This window comes from Rutidosis leptorrhynchoides, chromosome 2, assembly GCF_046630445.1.
Source record: "Rutidosis leptorrhynchoides isolate AG116_Rl617_1_P2 chromosome 2, CSIRO_AGI_Rlap_v1, whole genome shotgun sequence".
Lineage (NCBI taxonomy): Eukaryota > Viridiplantae > Streptophyta > Magnoliopsida > Asterales > Asteraceae > Rutidosis > Rutidosis leptorrhynchoides.
The window spans coordinates 648,452,956-648,472,278 of NC_092334.1; the positions used below are offsets into that span (position 1 = coordinate 648,452,956).

Sequence of the window (19,323 nt, forward strand, 5' to 3'; positions counted from 1 at the left end):
TTCATCCACCATGTGGACCATTTAGATATTTCATGGTTCTAATAGACGCATCTAGCAGATGGTCTCATGTTTGTCTGTTATCAAGCCGTAATGTGGCATTTGCAAAATTTCTTGCCCAAATTATTAAATTGAGAGCTCATTTTCCTGATTACACCATTAAAAGGGTGAGACTTGATAATGCTGGTGAATTTACATCTCAAGCATTTAATGACTATTGCATGTCTATAGGAATTGTTGTTGAACATTCTGTTGCTCATGTGCATACACAAAATGGTTTAGCCGAGTCATTGATTAAACGTTTACAGTTAATCGCTAGACCATTGATAATGAGAACAAAACTCCCTGTATCTATATGGGGTCATGCAATTTTACATGCTGCTGCATTGATTCGCATCAGACCAAGTGCAAGTCATAAATATTCCCCCCTACAACTTGCTTTTGGTCAAGAGCCAAATATTTCCCATCTTAGAACATTTGGTTGTGCAGTGTATGTTCCAATTGCGACACCACAACGTACAAAAATGGGTCCTCAAAGGAGGTTGGGAATATATGTTGGATATGAAACATCTTCAATATTAAGGTATATTGAACCTATGACAGGTGACGTTTTTACAGCACGTTTTGCTGATTGTCATTTTAATGAAACATTGTTCCCTAGATTAGGGGGAGAAATGAAAAATAAAGAAAATGATGTTTCATGGTGTGAACCTCAATTAAAGTATCTTGATCCTCGCACAAAAGAATGCGAGACAGAAGTTCAAAAGATAATGCATATACAAGAACTTGCAAATCAATTGCCTGATGCATTTACAGATACAAAAACGGTGACAAAATCATATATACCAGCAGTAAATACTCCAGCTCGAATTGAAATTCCAAAAGCTGGCAATAACGTCACTCATGAATCTTTGCCACGTCAGAAACGTGGAAGACCAATCGGTTCAAAGGATAAAAATCCTCGAAAAAGAAAATCAGCTGATAATGAAGTAAAAGAAAGTGTTCAAGAAGAACCACAAATCAGTACTCCTACTGCAGAGGAGATTGATGATGTCAATACAGAAATTGCAATCAATTATGCATATTCAAAAATATTATGGAACCGAAATGAAATGAAAAATCTTGATGAGAAATTTTCATTTAATGTTGCATATGACATCATGAATAATGATGATGATCCAGAACCAACATCTATGGTTGAATGTCAAAATAGACATGATTGGGCTCAATGGAAAGAAGCAATACGAGCTGAATTAGAATCACTCAATAAAAGAAAAGTTTTCGGATCCATCATTCTCACTCCTAAAGATGTGAAACCTGTAGGATACAGATGGATTTTTGTCCGAAAAAGAAATGAGAAAAATGAAGTTACAAGGTATAAAGCTAGACTTGTAGCTCAAGGTTTTTCTCAAAGACCGGGAATTGATTATGAAGAAACTTATTCTCCTGTTATGGATGCAATTACTTTTAGGTACTTAATCAGTCTGGCAGTTTCTAAAAATTTAGAAATGCATCTCATGGATGTTGTGACTGCTTATCTATATGGATCACTTGATAGTGATATATATATGAAGATACCTGAAGGATTTAAGGTACCAGAAGCATCAAATGCAAAACCCAAAGAAATGTATTCGATTAAATTACAAAGATCTTTATATGGGTTAAAACAATCGGGACGTATGTGGTATAACCGATTAAGTGATTACTTGATAAGCAAAGGGTATACAAATAATCTTACTTGCCCTTGTGTTTTCATTAAGAAAACAACATCCGGATATGTGATCATAGCTGTTTATGTTGATGATCTTAACATCATAGGTACAAATAAAGAGATCCATGAAGCCATTCAACTTCTAAAGAAAGAATTTGAAATAAAAGATCTCGGAAAAACCAAGTATTGCCTTGGTTTACAAATTGAGCATATGCCTAATGGTTTACTTGTACATCAAACAACATATACTGAAAAGATTTTGAAACGTTTCAATATGGACAAGGCAAAACCATTAAGTACTCCTATGGTTGTTAGATCACTCAATGTTGAAGCTGATCCATTTCGTCCATGTGAAGATCAAGAAGACATTCTTGGACCAGAAGTACCATATCTTAGTGCAATTGGAGCTCTTATGTATCTTACAAATTGTACAAGACCTGACATTTCTTTTGCAGTTAATTTGTTGGCAAGGTTCAGCTCTGCTCCTACCAAAAGACACTGGAATGGGATCAAACACATATTTCGATACCTTCGAGGAACTACTGATTTAGGATTATTTTATTCTAACGAATCAAAACAAGATTTGGTTGGTTATGCAGATGCAGGTTATTTATCTGATCCACATAAAGCTAAATCTCAAACTGGATATGTATTCCTAAATGGAGGTACTGCAATATCATGGCGTTCTCAAAAACAAACACTTGTTGCTACATCGTCAAATCATGCCGAAGTGATTGCATTACATGAAGCTACTCGAGAATGTTGTTGGTTGAGATCAATGACACAACTCATTACTGATTCTTGTGGACTAGAACGCGATAAAAGTCCAACAACTATCTATGAAGATAATGCAGCTTGCATAGCACAGATGAAAGAAGGGTATATCAAAAGTGACCGAACAAAACACATACCACCTAGATTCTTCTCATACACTCAAAATCTCATTAAGGACAACGAGATTGAAATGAGATATGTTCAATCCAGCAAAAACTCTGCTGATCTTTTCACGAAAGCACTTCCAACTGCTATTTTCAGAACACACGTTCATAACATTGGCATGAGACATGTTCAAAAGATGTAACAACCGAAGCGATGTCTACTTGAGGGGGAGTCAACTCCATGCTGCACTCTTTTTCCCTTAGCTAAAGTTTTTCCCACTGGGTTTTCTTTAGCAAGGTTTTTAACGAGGCAGTAATTTATAGTTGATCTTCAACAAAATAAAATTGCTATCCAAGGGGGAGTGTTATAATAATAATAATAATATAGATATGGATAGTCAATTTTGGTGTATACATATAGTCAATTTTGGTACACAAAGTATGTATTTTTATATTGAGATTTTAGGCTATAAATACTCATGAATGCAAGCATTAAACTTGCACCATTTCTCACACTTACAAAGTGTTTCTTTCTTTCTCTCCATTATCATCTTTGTTCTTACACTTCATTATTAGTATTCTAAATCAAGAATCAAATCACTAAAGGTAGTTATAAGCCTAATGAATTATAACATCAAGAATCAAACCACTAAAGGTAGTTATAAGCCTACTGAATTATAACATCAAGAATCAAACCACTAAAGGTAGTTATAAGCCTACTGAATTATAACACTTTGATGTTTTTTAGTTGTTGCTGCTGTAGTTAGGTGGCATTTTGAGTATTTGTTTGTTTGTTTGTTTTTTTTTTTTTTGGGCAGGGTATATCAGTATATCATGTGCCTTTGATTTGTAATTTGGTGTTCCATATCTTAATATATGAGCTATTTTCTTTAAGATAAAAAAAAATTAAAAACAAAATAATAGTAATAGTTGTAAACTAAAAGAAAAAATAAATGATTTAACCCTTAAATTTAAAAATATAAAATAATTAGTTGTAAGAAAAGACGCAATTCACCCGGTACCAGGTCTCGCGCTCGGGAGGCTTGATTACCCGAGGTTTTACCTTCTATGGGGAGCTAATGTGTTCGTTCATAGGAGAGTTTCCTCGCTTACAAAAAAAAAAAAAAAGTGAAAGCTAGCAAGACTTGAACCTGCGAGCTTCGACTTGATTCCTTTACAACCAACAAAATACTGAACAAACAATTATATTATATATTTATAGTTATAATAAACATAACAATATATACTATCTAATAAATCTCTATAATAATAATGTTATAAATAATCATTATCCTAGCTTAAAAAAAATTTAAAAATAAACAAAAAAATTATAATCCCCATGATGATGTTATTAAATTAATTAATTGTATTTAATAAAAATATTAATATGTTAAATGTATAATATATGGAGCATTATGTACAATCTTAGGATAAAACACCTCCATGACCATATTTATAATATTTGAAGCATTATGTAAACATCTCTATAATCATATGTACAATATTTGAAAAATTATATACAACCTTGTGATGTAACACCTCATGACCATATGTACAAACTTTAAAACAAAGTGTACAATTTTTTACACAATACCCCATAAACACATGTACAAACTTTGAAACATATTGTACAACCATTATATAATAATTGTATCTTAATTTTTTTTTTTAAAAAAATTCAAGATGCATGTGTTATTACTAATAATTATTACTAAAAATATAAATACTCAAATTTTTAAGCAAACTTTATTATTATTTATTATTATAATAATTATAATTATTATAATATTATTATTGAAATATAGGTTTTTTTACAAGATTAATTACGTTATATATGTATGCAAAATACATATTTCAATAAAATGTTGTAATGTAGGCTTTTATGACAAGGAAAATAATAATTGTGATGAAAATTGAAATATGATGGTGGGAGAATAAATGTACGTAGTTCATTTATTCTGACCAAGTTAAGTACATTAATATGTTTGTAAAAATACTGACAAGTTTCTTAGTCGGAATCCGTGGTTCCACGGGTCATTAAACTAAATGACTTTAACATTTACGTTCACTTAATACGTAAAAATATCAATACCTAAAACAAGTTTCATTTAAACAATCTCGTAGTTCTAAGGTTATTTCACTAGTAACAATATATACGGCTCACAACTTATTCTGCCAGGCGGCAAACAGATAGTTTAGGCAAAAAGCAACACTTCATTTTATTACATGCTGAATATGTGAAAATCCATGTTCAGACTTGCCTATTTTGTACCCAGAAGACCGTTTTGATCGTAATTCTCAACTGAGTCAACAAGCGTTTCTTCAAGTGGTCTGTAACGCCACCCCAGCTTCTGTAGTTTCTCAGATGTAACTGTATATAATCCTTTTGGCTCAATAAATCTACCAGTCCATTCAAGTAAAATAGAGTTAGTGGGGCCTAAAAACGAACACGAGCTCAAATATTTACTATAAGATTAACATTCCTTTGCCCAAATTATTAACTGTTGCAAATAATAAAGATAGAACCTATTAACCTAACTGTTTATTAGTAATAGAGAAAATTGCGCGGATGGTCCCTGTGGTTTACACGAAATGGGTTGTTTGGTCCCTGAACTTCATTTTCGAGGTTGTTGGTCCCTGTGGTTTTCAAAACACGCGTGATTGGTCCCTGACATGGACCAAATACACCTGTTTTGAACTTTCGTTTTCGGGGTGGTTGGTCCCTAACAGGGACCAACCACACGTGTTTTGAAAACCACAGGGACCAACAACCCCGAAAATGAAGTTCAGGGACCAAACACTCCATTTTATGTAAACCACAGGGACCAACCGCACAATTTTCTCTTAGTAATATAAACAAGTGGTTCATCTAAAATATTAGACATATTTCCAGGTTATTATTTTAGACCTATATATCGTTACTCTTTTTCTTGTATATATATAATATGACAATACCTATAACGTGGTTGTTAAACTATTTTTAAGTTTTGTAATTTAATCGGTTGAACTTGGTACAACTTAAGGAAAGTGTTCATCTACTTTGTGAAATAACTAAAACCTGTTCCAAATGGCTAGTAGACCCAAAATCAAATAACAAAATTTTAAGCACAAATTCCATTGACACGGTACACTATTTAATTTGATTTCTGAGGTTCATTCTTTTAAGATCGGGTCCACACAAACATTATTGTATAAAAATAGGGTAATGATAAATCCACCACACTTTTTAATAGATTCACCATACATATGTATTAATGAGTTGTACATTACAACCCACTAATACATATTCGTGATGAAAATATCACTTCCCATTAAAAATACAGATGGACCAAATTAACAAATGCATATATAAAACCTAGAATGCAGCAAAATCGAAGTGTAGATTCTGAAATGTTGATTTTGAAAGTAAGGAACCACAAACTTGAAATGGGGTTTAAAGTGTAAACCTTGTATATGCAATTTGCCCTTTATTTCTAATGACGATTAAGGCACTTGTTACTTGGGAGATGTCGAAAATAGTGGATGAAATATTAACAGAATAGAAAGAGTAATATAGAAAGAAACGCACCTATTTGGATACTTGTAGTCAGGATAATATACCAAAAGCAGCGCATCGGCCAGATCACGTACATCTACAAATAACCCCACTCTGTTCTCCAGTTCTTCATATCCTTCTGTAGACACACAAAAATGAAATAAAAAAAATACTACTTATAACTCGAAATCAATTTGCATTTGCAAAATTCCGAATCGGTAAAGTTAATACAAACACAATTACGAAATATTAAGAAGGACGGTAATGGTAATATAAAAGTACAGACCTTTAAGGAGCCTAATAAGAACCAAGCTACTAGCATTCATTGTTTTCTGCAGCATGGGCCCGATAACTAGAGTTGGGCATACGGACAGAAAATCGATACCGTTTCTTTTTGAAAATTCCCATGCTTGGCTCTCTGCTTGTGTCTTCGAAAGACAATACCAATCCTGTATTGCAATTTATTGAACCAGATAACGCTATCACGAAGGAAGATTGGCTTGGGGACAATAATCATAAGGTTATGTTAAGGAACAGTTAAACTGATTACATTATTTGATTTGCAGAATTCTTGATCGGACCAAAAAGTCTCGTCCATTACTTGATCAACGGGTTTGTTAGGCATCATCATAACCGCGGCTACAGAGGACACGTACACAACTTTCTTCACATTTACTTCACAACATGCCTTAAGGACATTGAGCGTACCGTTAACGGCTGGCTCAATCAATTCTACCTGCAACAAAAGTATTTATAAAACTTCGGTAGTTATTAGTCAAACTTACAGATACCAAAATGGACGAGGCTGGTTCGATCACTAATAACTTTTTTCCATTTATCAACGTTGCAGAAGTCGCTACTCGGGGAGTACTCGTTCAGAAACTTTCAGGGAGTAATCGGCAACTCGGAGAGTACTCAGATGTTGTCCAAGTTTGACTTTGACTGATTTTTGATCGATTTCCGAGTAATCCCGAGTTTTGGCCGATTTTTGACCGATTTTCCAAGAAAATTCCGAGTTTTGGCTGAATTTGACCAGTTTAGACCGAGTTTGACTGAGTCTCGCCGAGAACTTCCCGATTTTCAAAAACCGAGTACTCACAGAGTAATCCCGAGTTCTGCAACACTGCCATTTATAATACTCCGTACATTAATTGTGACAATATTACAATTACAATAATAATCATATAACTTATATTTGGGCCATTTTTAACCCGCTCAGCTTTATGTTGATCGAATTGACCAAGATCTTCATATGTATCATTCCCTTCTTCAGCTTTGTATGTGTCTTGTTTTCTTTTAAAATATATTATTTTCCATCAAAATTAATGAAAAAGATATCATAACACAAAATCAATCTAGTTGGGCCAATTCACTTGATGATTGACACATGTTGTAAACATATTCTATCCTTTAACTTTTACGCTATGTTTTCCATGTCTTTCACTCTCTGTTGTACCTCAATTTTCTGGACTACATATTTAAGACAATTTAACATCTTCCTTTATAAACAGGTTGTGTAAGTATGAAACTTACACAACCCACAATGGCTGCACAAATAGTCAAAGTACAAAATACAGTGAACATTTGAGTGAAAGTATGAAACTTACCTCAGGATTTGGTACAGAACTAGATGGAACTGGACTAGCAGTATGAAACATACCATCACACCCCACAATGGCTGCACAAATTGACTCATAGTCCAGAAGATCAGCCTTGAATAACTTCAAGTTTTCAGATGCTTTCTCTAATCTCATCAAATGGGCATATTTCTCATCCGCTGTCAATAAATAAATTAACATATTAAGCAACAAATTCGACCAGAGGCGGAACACAATGCAACCAAAGGGGTATCCGCCCCAACTCGATTTAAAAAAAAATTACCAAAAAAAAAAAAAAAACAAATTTTTACTTCAATTTTTTTGTTTTTTTTAGTATTTACCCCTTTTACTAGTTTGGCCCATATCAGACCGGGTTCATGTTCCGCTACTGAATTGGACCAACATAAACTTAAAATTTAAGCCTAGAAAATAGTTCACCAAGTACACTTAATAAAAGGGTGTAAGTTTATTTGTCAGACCAGCCCACATGTTAGTTAGGTGTGTTTGTGATTGCCTTTTGGAGCAAATAATCAAAATTCAAACATCAACAGATATAGTACTCCTTATTTATTTGTTTTTTTATAGGGAACAAACATTTAAAAACTAGTAGGCTAGTCAATGCTTATTTTACAAGCAGTTAAACACCTAAGAATCAACAATATCAAGCATACTCTTACACATTTTTTAGATTGATTGATTACCCAAAACTATAACATAGACAATTATAAACGCTTAACACCAACTAAATTAAAGCAACAATTTCTATTAAAGAACTAGTAGTAGTAGTAGTAGTAGTAGTAGTAGTAAGGGGAAGAGTAGTTAGTTACAAGGGTTTCTAACGGTGCCATGAACAATGTAGTTTTTAGAAAGCAAAAGCTTAACCAACCAAGAGCCTACAAAACCACCTGCACCTGTTACACACACGATTTTTCCCTTTATTGTTGCCATTAAAATAGTCACTCTGAAACACAATCAATCTTAAAAACGGAATTTGCTTTTGTATTGGTGTTGATATAGAATAGATATAGAAGATAGACCACGATGACAAGCGTACCGGTGTCACTTTGTGTGACTCTTAAACTCAGCAGTGGAGTTCAAGTTTGGTCCCTCATATTCTTTTCAATATAATTTTAGACCCTTAACTATGTATATTGCTCCATATTCTAATGTTTTTTAGACACAAAAGTAGAAACAAAAACTTGTATTCTCGAGTTATTTAGGAAGAAAAAGAATGAAGAGGAAATTATAGATACTTAATATTTAGAGACTACCTTTTTCTTATTATTTTTCGTTTAAAATTGAACAGAATAAAAGGAAAACTATTTTTAAATTTGTATGTGTTTAATTTATCAATGATAATAATGTATCACTGACTATACATAGATTGGTAATGTAGTATACTTTTTTTGTCTCACATATAGTTCAAATTATACAATATCAATTTAATCAATAACATATCCTATGAATATTTAATAAAATAATTTATTTTGTCTATCACCGCCAACTAAAAAGTTGAATTACAAGTGACTAGTTTTCTTTTATAACTAGAATCAACTTGTCATTCGCCTAGGTCACACTTAAGGGGCTTGCCCGACTCCGTTGCACCATCTACATCCGGATACAACTTATTATTTGGCCCACAACATATCCAATGTATAAACTATAAACTCTAGTAATTTTTTTCTTTTTCAAAAAAAAAAAAAAAAAAAAAAAAAAAAAAAAAACTATAACTATATAAATGAGTTCTTTTTTCGGAAAAAGAAAAAACTACTACTCCATCCGTCCCAAATCTATTGACCTCAGACAAAAAACATACAGTTTAAGAAAAAGTACCCGACACATGTATTTTTCTGTTAACTTTTCAGTTTTAGCCCTTACTTTTTACATATTTTTTTGTCTTACATGTATAAAGTAGGGACACAAAAGAAATTTGTCACATTATTTTTTTCCATTTATATAAGTGAACAATTAATTTAGGACATCTAGAAAAGGAATATGGACAGTAGATATGAGACGGAAAACAGTAAGAGATTTGGCTCTAAAACAAGCCAATCAAACTAAGACTTGAGCCAATAAATTCTATTGGTCTATTGAGACTATTGATATTTTAATATTGATATTTCACTGACAAAAGGAATAGCTCATGAAGGTATATGCGGCTTTCTTTTAGATTTTGAAGGACTTCCATTGTTTAATTTAAGTAATAACCTGTTTCTAACTTATCCATATATTTGATCACCACTTCTATCCCATAAATAATACTCGTAAATTATAGTGACTTATTAAACCATAAAGAAGATGGATATCAACATTGTGTAAGAATGCGAGAGTACAAATTAAACCAAATTTGTTTTGTAACAACAATAATTACTCTCCATCTGGTTATGGAGTCCACTCCTACATAACACATTTTATTTGTAACAACAATACGTACAACTCACATTCTTATTTTACTTCTTTTAGTTAATCTTACTTTCAATCCATTCTTCATCTTGAGTAAAATGGAATCACTAGGAAACACAAGGTGCCCTTCAACAACATCAACATGATATTGGTATATGATTGTTGCTGCCACTATCTTCATTTGAGTGAAACTCATTTGCTTACCTAAACAAGTTCTTGGTCCAGCATTAAACGCCGTAAACTTGTAAGATGGTTCATGTATGATCCTTCCATCCGTTGAGATCCACCTTTCGGGCTTAAAATCCATGCAATCTATTCCCCATATCGATTTCATCCTTCCCATGCTATAGAAAGATAGTACGATCATCGTGTTTTGGTCAACTTTTTGCCCACTTGGAAGAACATCTGGTTGTGATGGCGTCTTGACTTGGAATGGGACAGGTGGAAAAAGCCTTAAGGCTTCCAATAACGCACCGTGAAGATAAACTAGTTTTCCTAGTTCTATGGCATGAAAATCTTTTAAGTTATCATCCTTATTTGTTTTTAGTTGTGTGTGAATTTCTTCATGGATCTTGTCTTCTACTTTCGGGTTTTTGTCAAGAAGATAAAAGAGCCAAGAAAGCGAGCTACTTGTTGTATCTCGTCCTGCAACGATTAGGTTCAGTAAGGTGTCCCTTAAAAACTTGATAGGATCCCCTGAAGTCCCACCATGGTCTTTGTACTCTTTCATTAGAGATGCTGATAATTTGAACTTTTCTTCTTGAAGATTATTACTAAATTTAGTAATTTCATCTTGTTTTTTGGCTAAGTACTTGTATATGAACTCATCAACCGTTTTCACTGCGTCACTTAACTTCTTCTCATTCCCTATTCCAAGTAGTTGTTGAAATTTCCAAAAACTTGAAGGTAATATGTATCTGAACAAGATCGCTTCTTCCAAATCCGACAAAGCTTTCTCGGATGGAACATTTGGAAAACCGAGCGACAAGCTTTTAGGATCGTTGTCAAAGAGCAATTTGCATATGGTATCAAAAGAGAACCTTTGAAACACATCTTGCAAATCAATCTCTACTTCTTGTTTTGACACATATTCAAGTATAGGCCTTAACCCTTCTTCGACTTTGTTCCAAACAGTATACTCTAACTGGCTTTGAAAACAAGTCGATTTCAAAAGAGACTTGATGGTTTTGTGGTGAAAATCCCATATGTCTCCATCTGTGTTCGTAAATCCGTCTCCAAGGACATCAAAGATGTTTTGAAACACATCGCCTCTCGGATAATTATTAAAGTTTTTGCTCAAAATGTGATGGACATCTAATGGATTTGTTGTACAAAGTCTATTCACCTTCATTATCAGACAGCTTTTGAACAAGAATGTACCACCACTGTACTCTAGAATACCAGTGATATAGTCATGGATTCTATGAGAATTTGCAATGGCTTTTGGTACCATTCCAAAAATTGGCCAATTTGTAGGGATGATATTATTCTTGTTTCTAGATATGTGAATGATAATTAGAAGGTATAGCAAACTGGGCAATGTAAAAAGAAAGATCATGTATATAAGGAAAGCCATTGAGTGACAAAGTCAAGTAAATGACTAATTGATAAGTGATAAAAAGTTTTAACCAAGTAGTGCTTTATATAGGACTAATTTAGTTTATTACTTGTAGTTGAAGCTTGTGTTTGATATTTTAGCTTATTCAGGGCTTATACGGAGTAATATTTACTTGAAGAAGCTTTTACATTGATGGGCTTCTAAATGGTACTCCCTTGGTCCCATATTAATAATCTACAGATAAAAATACACAGTTTAAGAAAATGTCATAAAAATACTCAGTGTTGTAAATCTACTTATTTCTCTCCGAGATCTCGTTTTTAGAAGGCAGCCGAGACGAGAAGTCCATCTCCCGAGATTTCCCGGTCAATGGAGTCAAACTTGGTCAAAGCCATGATTTCTCGATTTTTTGCTAATTTCTCGAATTTTCTCGTAATTTCTCGGATTTTCTCACTCATTTCTCGGGTTTTCTTGTAAAATCTCGTAATAACGTATATAAATATACATATATTTATTTATATATATAAATTTATACTAAAAACACTAAAAAGTCAACATAAGCCAACGTCCGAGATCTCCCCGAGATTTTTCCGAGATGTCGAGATCTCCCTAAAAATGTCCAAACGAGATCTCCCCGAGATCCGAGTTCTCCAACCTTGAAAGTACTGTATATTTTGTATTTTCTGTTTACTTTCCAGTTTTACCCTTACATTTTCTTTCTCTTTTAAACCGATCCACATATATTAAGGGCATAATAGAACTTAAACTTTTTATCCTATTCTATTAATGAAGGTGAACTATTAATTTGAGACATCCTAAAATGGAATACTCGACTATTAATATGGGACAGAGGGAGTGTATTTTTAATTTTTTTTTTATTTTTTTATTTTTATTTATTATTATTATTTTTTTTTTTAAAAATGGTCTATTACGAAAGTATGTCATATGGTGCATGAATAAATATTGATTGTTAGAAACTTAAAGCTTAACTTCGATTCTTCGTGGACTCGTGGTTGACCTTTAATCGATTATTTTAAGGAATTACATATAGATTATAATTTGTATCATATTGATTCTTTTTAAAATCTCAATACGTGCAATTCTCTTGATGCTAAAAAATATTTTCATATTTTTTGTAAATAATTGTTTACAAAATATGTAATTTCTGTAATAATATCCAAGTTTACAAGTATGTACAACTAATGTATGTGGATGCTCAATTTTGTTACATCTCATTGTGGTTACAATTCTTTTGTGCTTACTGATATTAGACTAATGATATGTGTCAAAATGAATAGCACTTTGCATAGTAATTCTTGTACTACAAATAAGCCATGTATGTAAGCATTTGAACTTATTTCTAATAGAAAGAATTACTTTTCATCTCATATTTTTGTTCTTCGATTCTTAAAGTAATCCTTATTGTAAAGGTTAGACCATTAAAGTTGTTACATACAACTAGAAATCATAATAATTCCCTTATTTTTTTTTACTTTTTTGTAATTCTGTCCCTGCCCTAGCACCGTCAAAAATCACGTATGTAGTAACATGTGTTGGTGCCCTCATAGACACATTCCTCTCTTGGACGTTTTGGTCTTATCGAAGTCAACTGACTCACATGGAATACGGGTTGAGTTTTCACCGAGCTCGTTGCTCGAGTCTAAAGGCTACCTAGCCATTGGCGAGAAATTCGCTTGCATCTAATTCCTAATTATTGTTCACCCCGAATGATCGTATTGGATTATTTGTGTACACCATTAGACCAACTCCATATCATCCACCTCTTACAAAATGAACTTTTTCCTTCACATCACCAAAATCCATTTCACTTTCTTTTCACTAATACATAAGTAATCATTATATACATGTCTTTCGTTGAACAATACCAATATATATATATATATATATATATATATATTGTACATAGAAAAAAGCAAGTGGTTCTACCTCTGACAAACTAACTTGACCGGTCGCACGAGATTTTCACAAAACTCTGCTTTCATGTAATTATGCCTATCCACGTGAAAATATTGGCGACTAAATGATGGTTTTCACTGCTTGTATTACGGAACAGGGTGTTGTTTGGTGTCAATTTCCAGTGTCATTTGAAGACACTAAAAGTGAATGAGAAGAAAAAAACATGATGTGCCGTTTAGTGTTCATTCTTAGTGTCCATTCTAATTATTTTATTAGTGTTAATACTATTATTAAACTATTAATTTATTTATTTATACACATACTAATTCACGTAAAAATAAGACAAGCCTATTGGCTAAATCGTCTACAATATAACAGTATAACAGTATTCCCACTAATCTATTTTCATCTCCACCTGCTTGAGCAGTCTGGGACTTTCTCAGCAAATTCCCTCAACCAACACCCTAAGGCACCATCACCATCATTGAGGCGATGGTTGATGAGACAAACCTAAAGCGCCATCGCCATCATCCAACCAATTATTGATGAGAAAACGTAAATCACCACCGCCGGCTTCATCGGTTCATCCTAATGTTGGTGAGCAACGATTTAAGGGTTTTCTGTTGATAACTTGGTCCTCTAAAGCGATTAAAGGACGATTTAGGTATATAATTGTTTGTTTTAAACCTTTTTTCCTTCTGATGTTAGGGCTTCTTTGTAACATCCCGCGTTTTTTCGTTAAATTTATTTTTAACACCGTCTTTTTTTAGATAATATCTTTCGTTATCTAAATTCGTATCTTTCGTTAACTAACGTTCTTAATATTTTCGTTATTTGATTTAACATCTCTCGTCTACTCTAGTGTTTTTAAAATATTCGTTCGGTTAATTCACGCACCCGTTTTGAAACTTGAGGGACCAAAGTTGGCTAGTGGGCAAACTAGTTGACTAGGTCAACTAGTCGACCCACCATCTCATCCACTCATTCACTCCATCTTCCACCTCCCCATTTTCTCTACTTCCACTTTTTGATCTCAAACTCTAATATCACTAAATCATCATCTAAATTCGATCTAGGAAGCTTGCAACAAAACAAATTTCATATTCGTGATCCTCTCTTCATCCTCTACATTTTGGTACCAATTTCATCTCGTTTGGGTAACATTTCTAAAACTCTAGATTTCATGTTCTTAGTGTTTTTGACTTGAAATGGTGTTAATTAGTGTCTATGGCTCAAGTCTAACATGAATATGTGTTGGGTTTGCTCGATTTATTGTTTTGAGTAACTAGCTTGAATATGAAAAATGGGTGTGCTTAATCTTGAATTTTGGATGATTAAATGTTGTTTAAATGTTAAAGTTCATGTATTAAATGTGTTACTAGCATCATTAGCTTCGTTTTAGTATGTAGGTTGATTTAGAAAACTTCATTAACAAAATTGATGAATTCATGATTCTTGGTTAGGGTTTGATGAACTTTAAAATGGATTTTTGATGCATTGAATGCTATGACATGTTATTAGTAAGTATTTAGTTGCAATGTATGTTTAATTACCTTCGAAACGGCGTATCGTATGCGTAAATTGGATTCCCGAATCACCGTTTGCATTTTTGAGCTTGAAACTTTAAATAATGATCATTTATTGAGGTTTTCATTGTTGTTAATGATGGATTTGATTGTTGAAATATGTTTAGTTGTATTCCTCGTCAAATTACCTTTCCAACGATATAAGATACGTGTTTTGAATTTTTACGGTTCATAAGTTATGATTGTTTGAAGTTGGATTCGTTTAAGTGTTCAAAACTGCCAGACTTCTTGAACAGACCATCTGAGCGCCGCTCAAGGTCCTGGAGCGCCGCTCCAGGCCCCGGCTGTCCAAAAATGCCCGTTTTCATTTAATTCTAACTATGCTACGCACCCCCGATCAACATGAAACTTGACCAACATGCTTATATATGATTAAAAACCTCAGAAAAATTGTCGGATACCCGACCCGACCCCGTTGACTTTGACCAAGTTTAACTTTTAGTCAGACTTAACAAAACACTTATGCAATAGTCCTAATCTTATTTTATACTTGATTCTTGCATGAAACTTGACAACGTGATTCACATGCTATATAATCGAGTCGTAACGAGCCATAGGACTAATTGAACACATTTCACCCGACCTTGTGTCGTAACCGGTAATTGATACAACTTACTTGTTTAGGTCGAGGCTAAGCAACTTTCATGCACACGTTTACTTTGTGAAGTACCTTTATACTCATGCACTCGAGGTGAGATCATAATCCCACCTTTTTAACAACTTTTATTCTTTTAAATCGTGGGATGTGAAACATATACTTTGTTATATCTTGTACTACTTACTTTTATGCTTTGAACACAAGTACGAAGAAACAAACATTCCACAGCGAATTTGAACAAAAATCCTCAATTCGATTATCATTAGTTACACTTGCCGGGTGTAAGCGAGAACTTATGTTGTATGGCCATGTGGGTTTGACAAACCCTCATTCGGACGGTTCGCTACCGTTACATGGATGAAATATATTTTCGAGAAACAGTGTATGTTCTAACACTATTGTGATGGGGTTCTATGGATGGAAATTTAAGCCTTGATAATTGGGTGCTCGCGAACGTACTTTTGGAATGCAAACGATTTGGAAAATCAACTATATTAAATCTTGTGGTTCAAAAACAACGTTTACAATTACACCTATGATTTCACCAACGTTTTTCGTTGATAGTTTTCTATATGTTTCTCAAGTTCATATTTGGCTACTTGATACATGCTTCCGCACACTTTGATTACTTGCTTGGAGTCAAGCATACATGCATACGCTAGCGATAGCACTTTTGGATTCAAACTTAAAGCATACATACTTACGCTATTTATAGCAACTGTGATTTTTAACTTATATTATGTCGTAAGTTATTTCATTTATACTTTATAACTTTTGTAAACTTAAACTTGTTGTCGAACCGTTTGGTAAAATAAACTTTGTAAGTCTTGTACATTTCAAATGAATGCGACATAATTTTGGTCAAACGCGTCTCATTTAGGGACTATGACCACGTAACGGGACCTAAGTTAACGGCGCCGGCAATGACAATTTTGTCGGGTAGCTACAAATGGTATCCGAGCGTTGGTTGTAGGGAACTAGGATATGCATTAGTGTGCCTGACAGAGTTGTTAGGACGCATTAGTGAATCTAGACTACAACCGGATAGTTAATCATTGCATCCTGACTTGCATTTGCTATAGATAGCACTTACTTGACTACTTGTGCATTATACTTAAACCTTTCTTAGGTGAACTTCTTAATGGTACCAAACTTTCATCATACGAATCCGTATTCTACCCCTTTCTGGTAACACACGTAAATTCAAGATTCATACGCGTAAGGATGACGACGACTTCATTAGTCACCCTAGTTCGGGAACTCTGTCTCCTCAGTTGTTATTCGTCACCGTCCCGGCTTACTATCCACAAGTGTTGTAAAGTTACCACCACTACTTTAGATGAGTATCGTCATCACTATTTATCACTACGGTTGCATACTACTCGTTATCATGATTCATTACTCCTTTCGTACCTAAAGACATTATTGTTTGACTTGAACCGCAATGATGTGAACCATCATTTATACATTTCCCTCGGAAAACGCTTATTCAGAGTTGCACTAATTCTTTTGATTAGATACGAGTCACGTTAGTGATGTCACTATACTTTTTCATTTTAAATCTTCACGATTACACGAACATGAATCTATGGAGTGATGTGGGAATGGAGGTATGAGTTAGCGTAATATAACGACACTCGATCAACGTGGTTATATTACGGTAAGTCATACCAAAGTTCTAATGACACGTGATGGTGATTGGACTCGATCAACCTAATCACCACCATGTGCCATGTACATGACTTCATTTTTCTTGTTGGGCATCTGAAAACTCCGAGAATACTGATAACAACCATACCAGAGATACATCTTCGATTATTGTCGAACCATATTTATGCTTCCGAATGAATGACAAATTCTTTCAACTTCAAACATATGTTACACGTGTATGCTATCTCGTCTTCGCACAGTTTTACCGACGAACTACAAAATATTTGGTATTCTCACATCGAGGCGGAAACTTCTCTCGCATTACACTCGTACTTCCGTTTAAGGAAATCTTTTATCTAAATTCTCAATGGAGAGAGAGACTCTTCACGTTATACTAGTATTCGTCACGAGGGGGAATAGTCCTAACGAACGTTTCCGGAAACCGATAAATCTTTCGCGGCGCGAAATTCTTGAGAAACAAAAACTTATTCAAATATATCTTAAAGAAATGTACCTCGTCTCGAATCAAGATTCTCGTTTCACTTCTAGATTTTTGGAGTGCCTTACAAAAAGCCTCGGGACCACGTTTAGACATGAGTACCGCACATCAACCACAACCCGACGGGCCGAGTAAACATACGATTCAAACCTTGGAAACCGTAATACGAATTTGTGTTATCAACTTCAAATTTACTTGAGAAAAGTATTTGCCTTTTGCCGAATTCTAGTACTACAATAATTTTCATTCGAGTATTAACGCCACACCTTTCGAGAACTCATATAGCCGTAATTGACGTTTTCTAAATTGTTGAACCGAAGTAGGTGACATGCAAACTACCGAACTCGAACTCATTCATGAGGTAGCCGTTAAGATCATTCAAATCCAAGAAAGGCTCAAGACGGCCCGTAGTCACCAAAGGAGCTATGCCGATGTTAGACGTAAACCTCTCAAATTCCAAGCGGGTGGCCGCATAACGTTAGAAGTCGCACCTTAGAAAGGTGTAATCCGTTTCGGGAAACGTAGAAAGCTAAATCCGCGATATTTTGATCCTTTTAAAATTTTGGGGCGTATTGTACCCGTTGCTTACCGTTTCGATCTTCCGACTCAATTGAGCTCCATTCATCCTACATTCCGTGTATCAAACTTGAAGAAGTGTCTTGCGAAACAAGAACTTGTTATCCTCTTCGACGAGCTTACTATCGATGATAAACTTCACTTCCTAGGAGAACCGGTTGAAACTATGAATCGTGAAACCAAACTCTGAAACAACGTAAAACCCCGACTGTCAAAGTTCGTTGAAATGCCCAAGGGAGTACCTTCACTTATTCGTAGAATTTGCAACGCAAAGGTTTCGAAGAAGAAACAACAACTACTACTTCCAACTAAATTTCGGGACAAAATTTCTTTTAAGGTGTGGGTAATGTAACATCCCGCATTTTCCATTAAATTTATTTTTAACACCGTCTTTTTTTTTAGATAATATCTTTCGTTATCTAATTTCGTATCTTTCATTAACTAACGTTCTTAATATTTCCGTTATTTGATTTAACATCTCTTGTCTACTCTTGCGTTTTTAAAATATTCGTTCGGTTAATTCACGCACCCGTTTTGAAACTTGAGGGACCAAAGTTGGCTAGTGGCAAACTAGTTGACTAGGTCAACTAGTCAACCCACCATCTCATCCACTCATTCACTCCATCTTCCACCTCCCCATTTTCTCTACTTCCACTTTTTGATCTCAAACTCCAATATCACTAAATCATCATCTAAATTCGATCTAGGAAGCTTGCAACAAAACAAATTTCATAATCGTGATCCTCTCTTCATCCTCTACATTTTGGTACCAATTTCATCTCGTTTGGGTAACATTTCTAAAACTCTAGATTTCATG

At 34.1% G+C, this 19,323-nt stretch overlaps 2 protein-coding genes across 2 annotated transcripts; both read right to left on the reverse strand.

The window, feature by feature from the left end:
• Positions 1-4,707: 4,707 nt before the first annotated feature.
• LOC139893773 (cinnamoyl-CoA reductase 1-like) lies at positions 4,708-8,736 on the reverse strand. Its single transcript, XM_071876961.1, has 6 exons — positions 8,547-8,736; positions 7,729-7,898; positions 6,672-6,857; positions 6,408-6,570; positions 6,155-6,260; positions 4,708-4,986 (listed from the first exon to the last, which is right to left on the reverse strand). Exons 1-6 carry the CDS (start codon positions 8,665-8,667, stop codon positions 4,848-4,850), a joined length of 885 nt encoding a protein of 294 aa, XP_071733062.1. The 5' UTR covers positions 8,668-8,736; the 3' UTR covers positions 4,708-4,847.
• A 1,420-nt stretch (positions 8,737-10,156) lies between these two features.
• On the reverse strand, positions 10,157-11,698 carry LOC139893774 (alkane hydroxylase MAH1-like). The gene has a single exon (XM_071876962.1). It carries the CDS (start codon positions 11,696-11,698, stop codon positions 10,157-10,159), a length of 1,542 nt encoding a protein of 513 aa, XP_071733063.1.
• Between the last annotated feature and the right edge of the window lie 7,625 nt (positions 11,699-19,323).

What these genes read in the sequence shown, in the direction of transcription:
- LOC139893773 (XM_071876961.1), bottom strand. Translation starts at nt 8,667, where the DNA reads ATGGCAACAATAAAGGGAAAAATCGTGTGTGTAACAGGTGCAGGTGGT. An exon ending in GTTCTGTACCAAATCCTGAG is followed by an intron (nt 6,858 to 7,728) that starts GTAAGTTTCATA and finishes CTTTTGTTGCAG; the next exon opens with GTAGAATTGATTGAGCCAGC. An exon ending in TCTTATTAGGCTCCTTAAAG is followed by an intron (nt 6,261 to 6,407) that starts GTCTGTACTTTT and finishes GTGTGTCTACAG; the next exon opens with AAGGATATGAAGAACTGGAG.
- LOC139893774 (XM_071876962.1), bottom strand. Translation starts at nt 11,698, where the DNA reads ATGGCTTTCCTTATATACATGATCTTTCTTTTTACATTGCCCAGTTTG.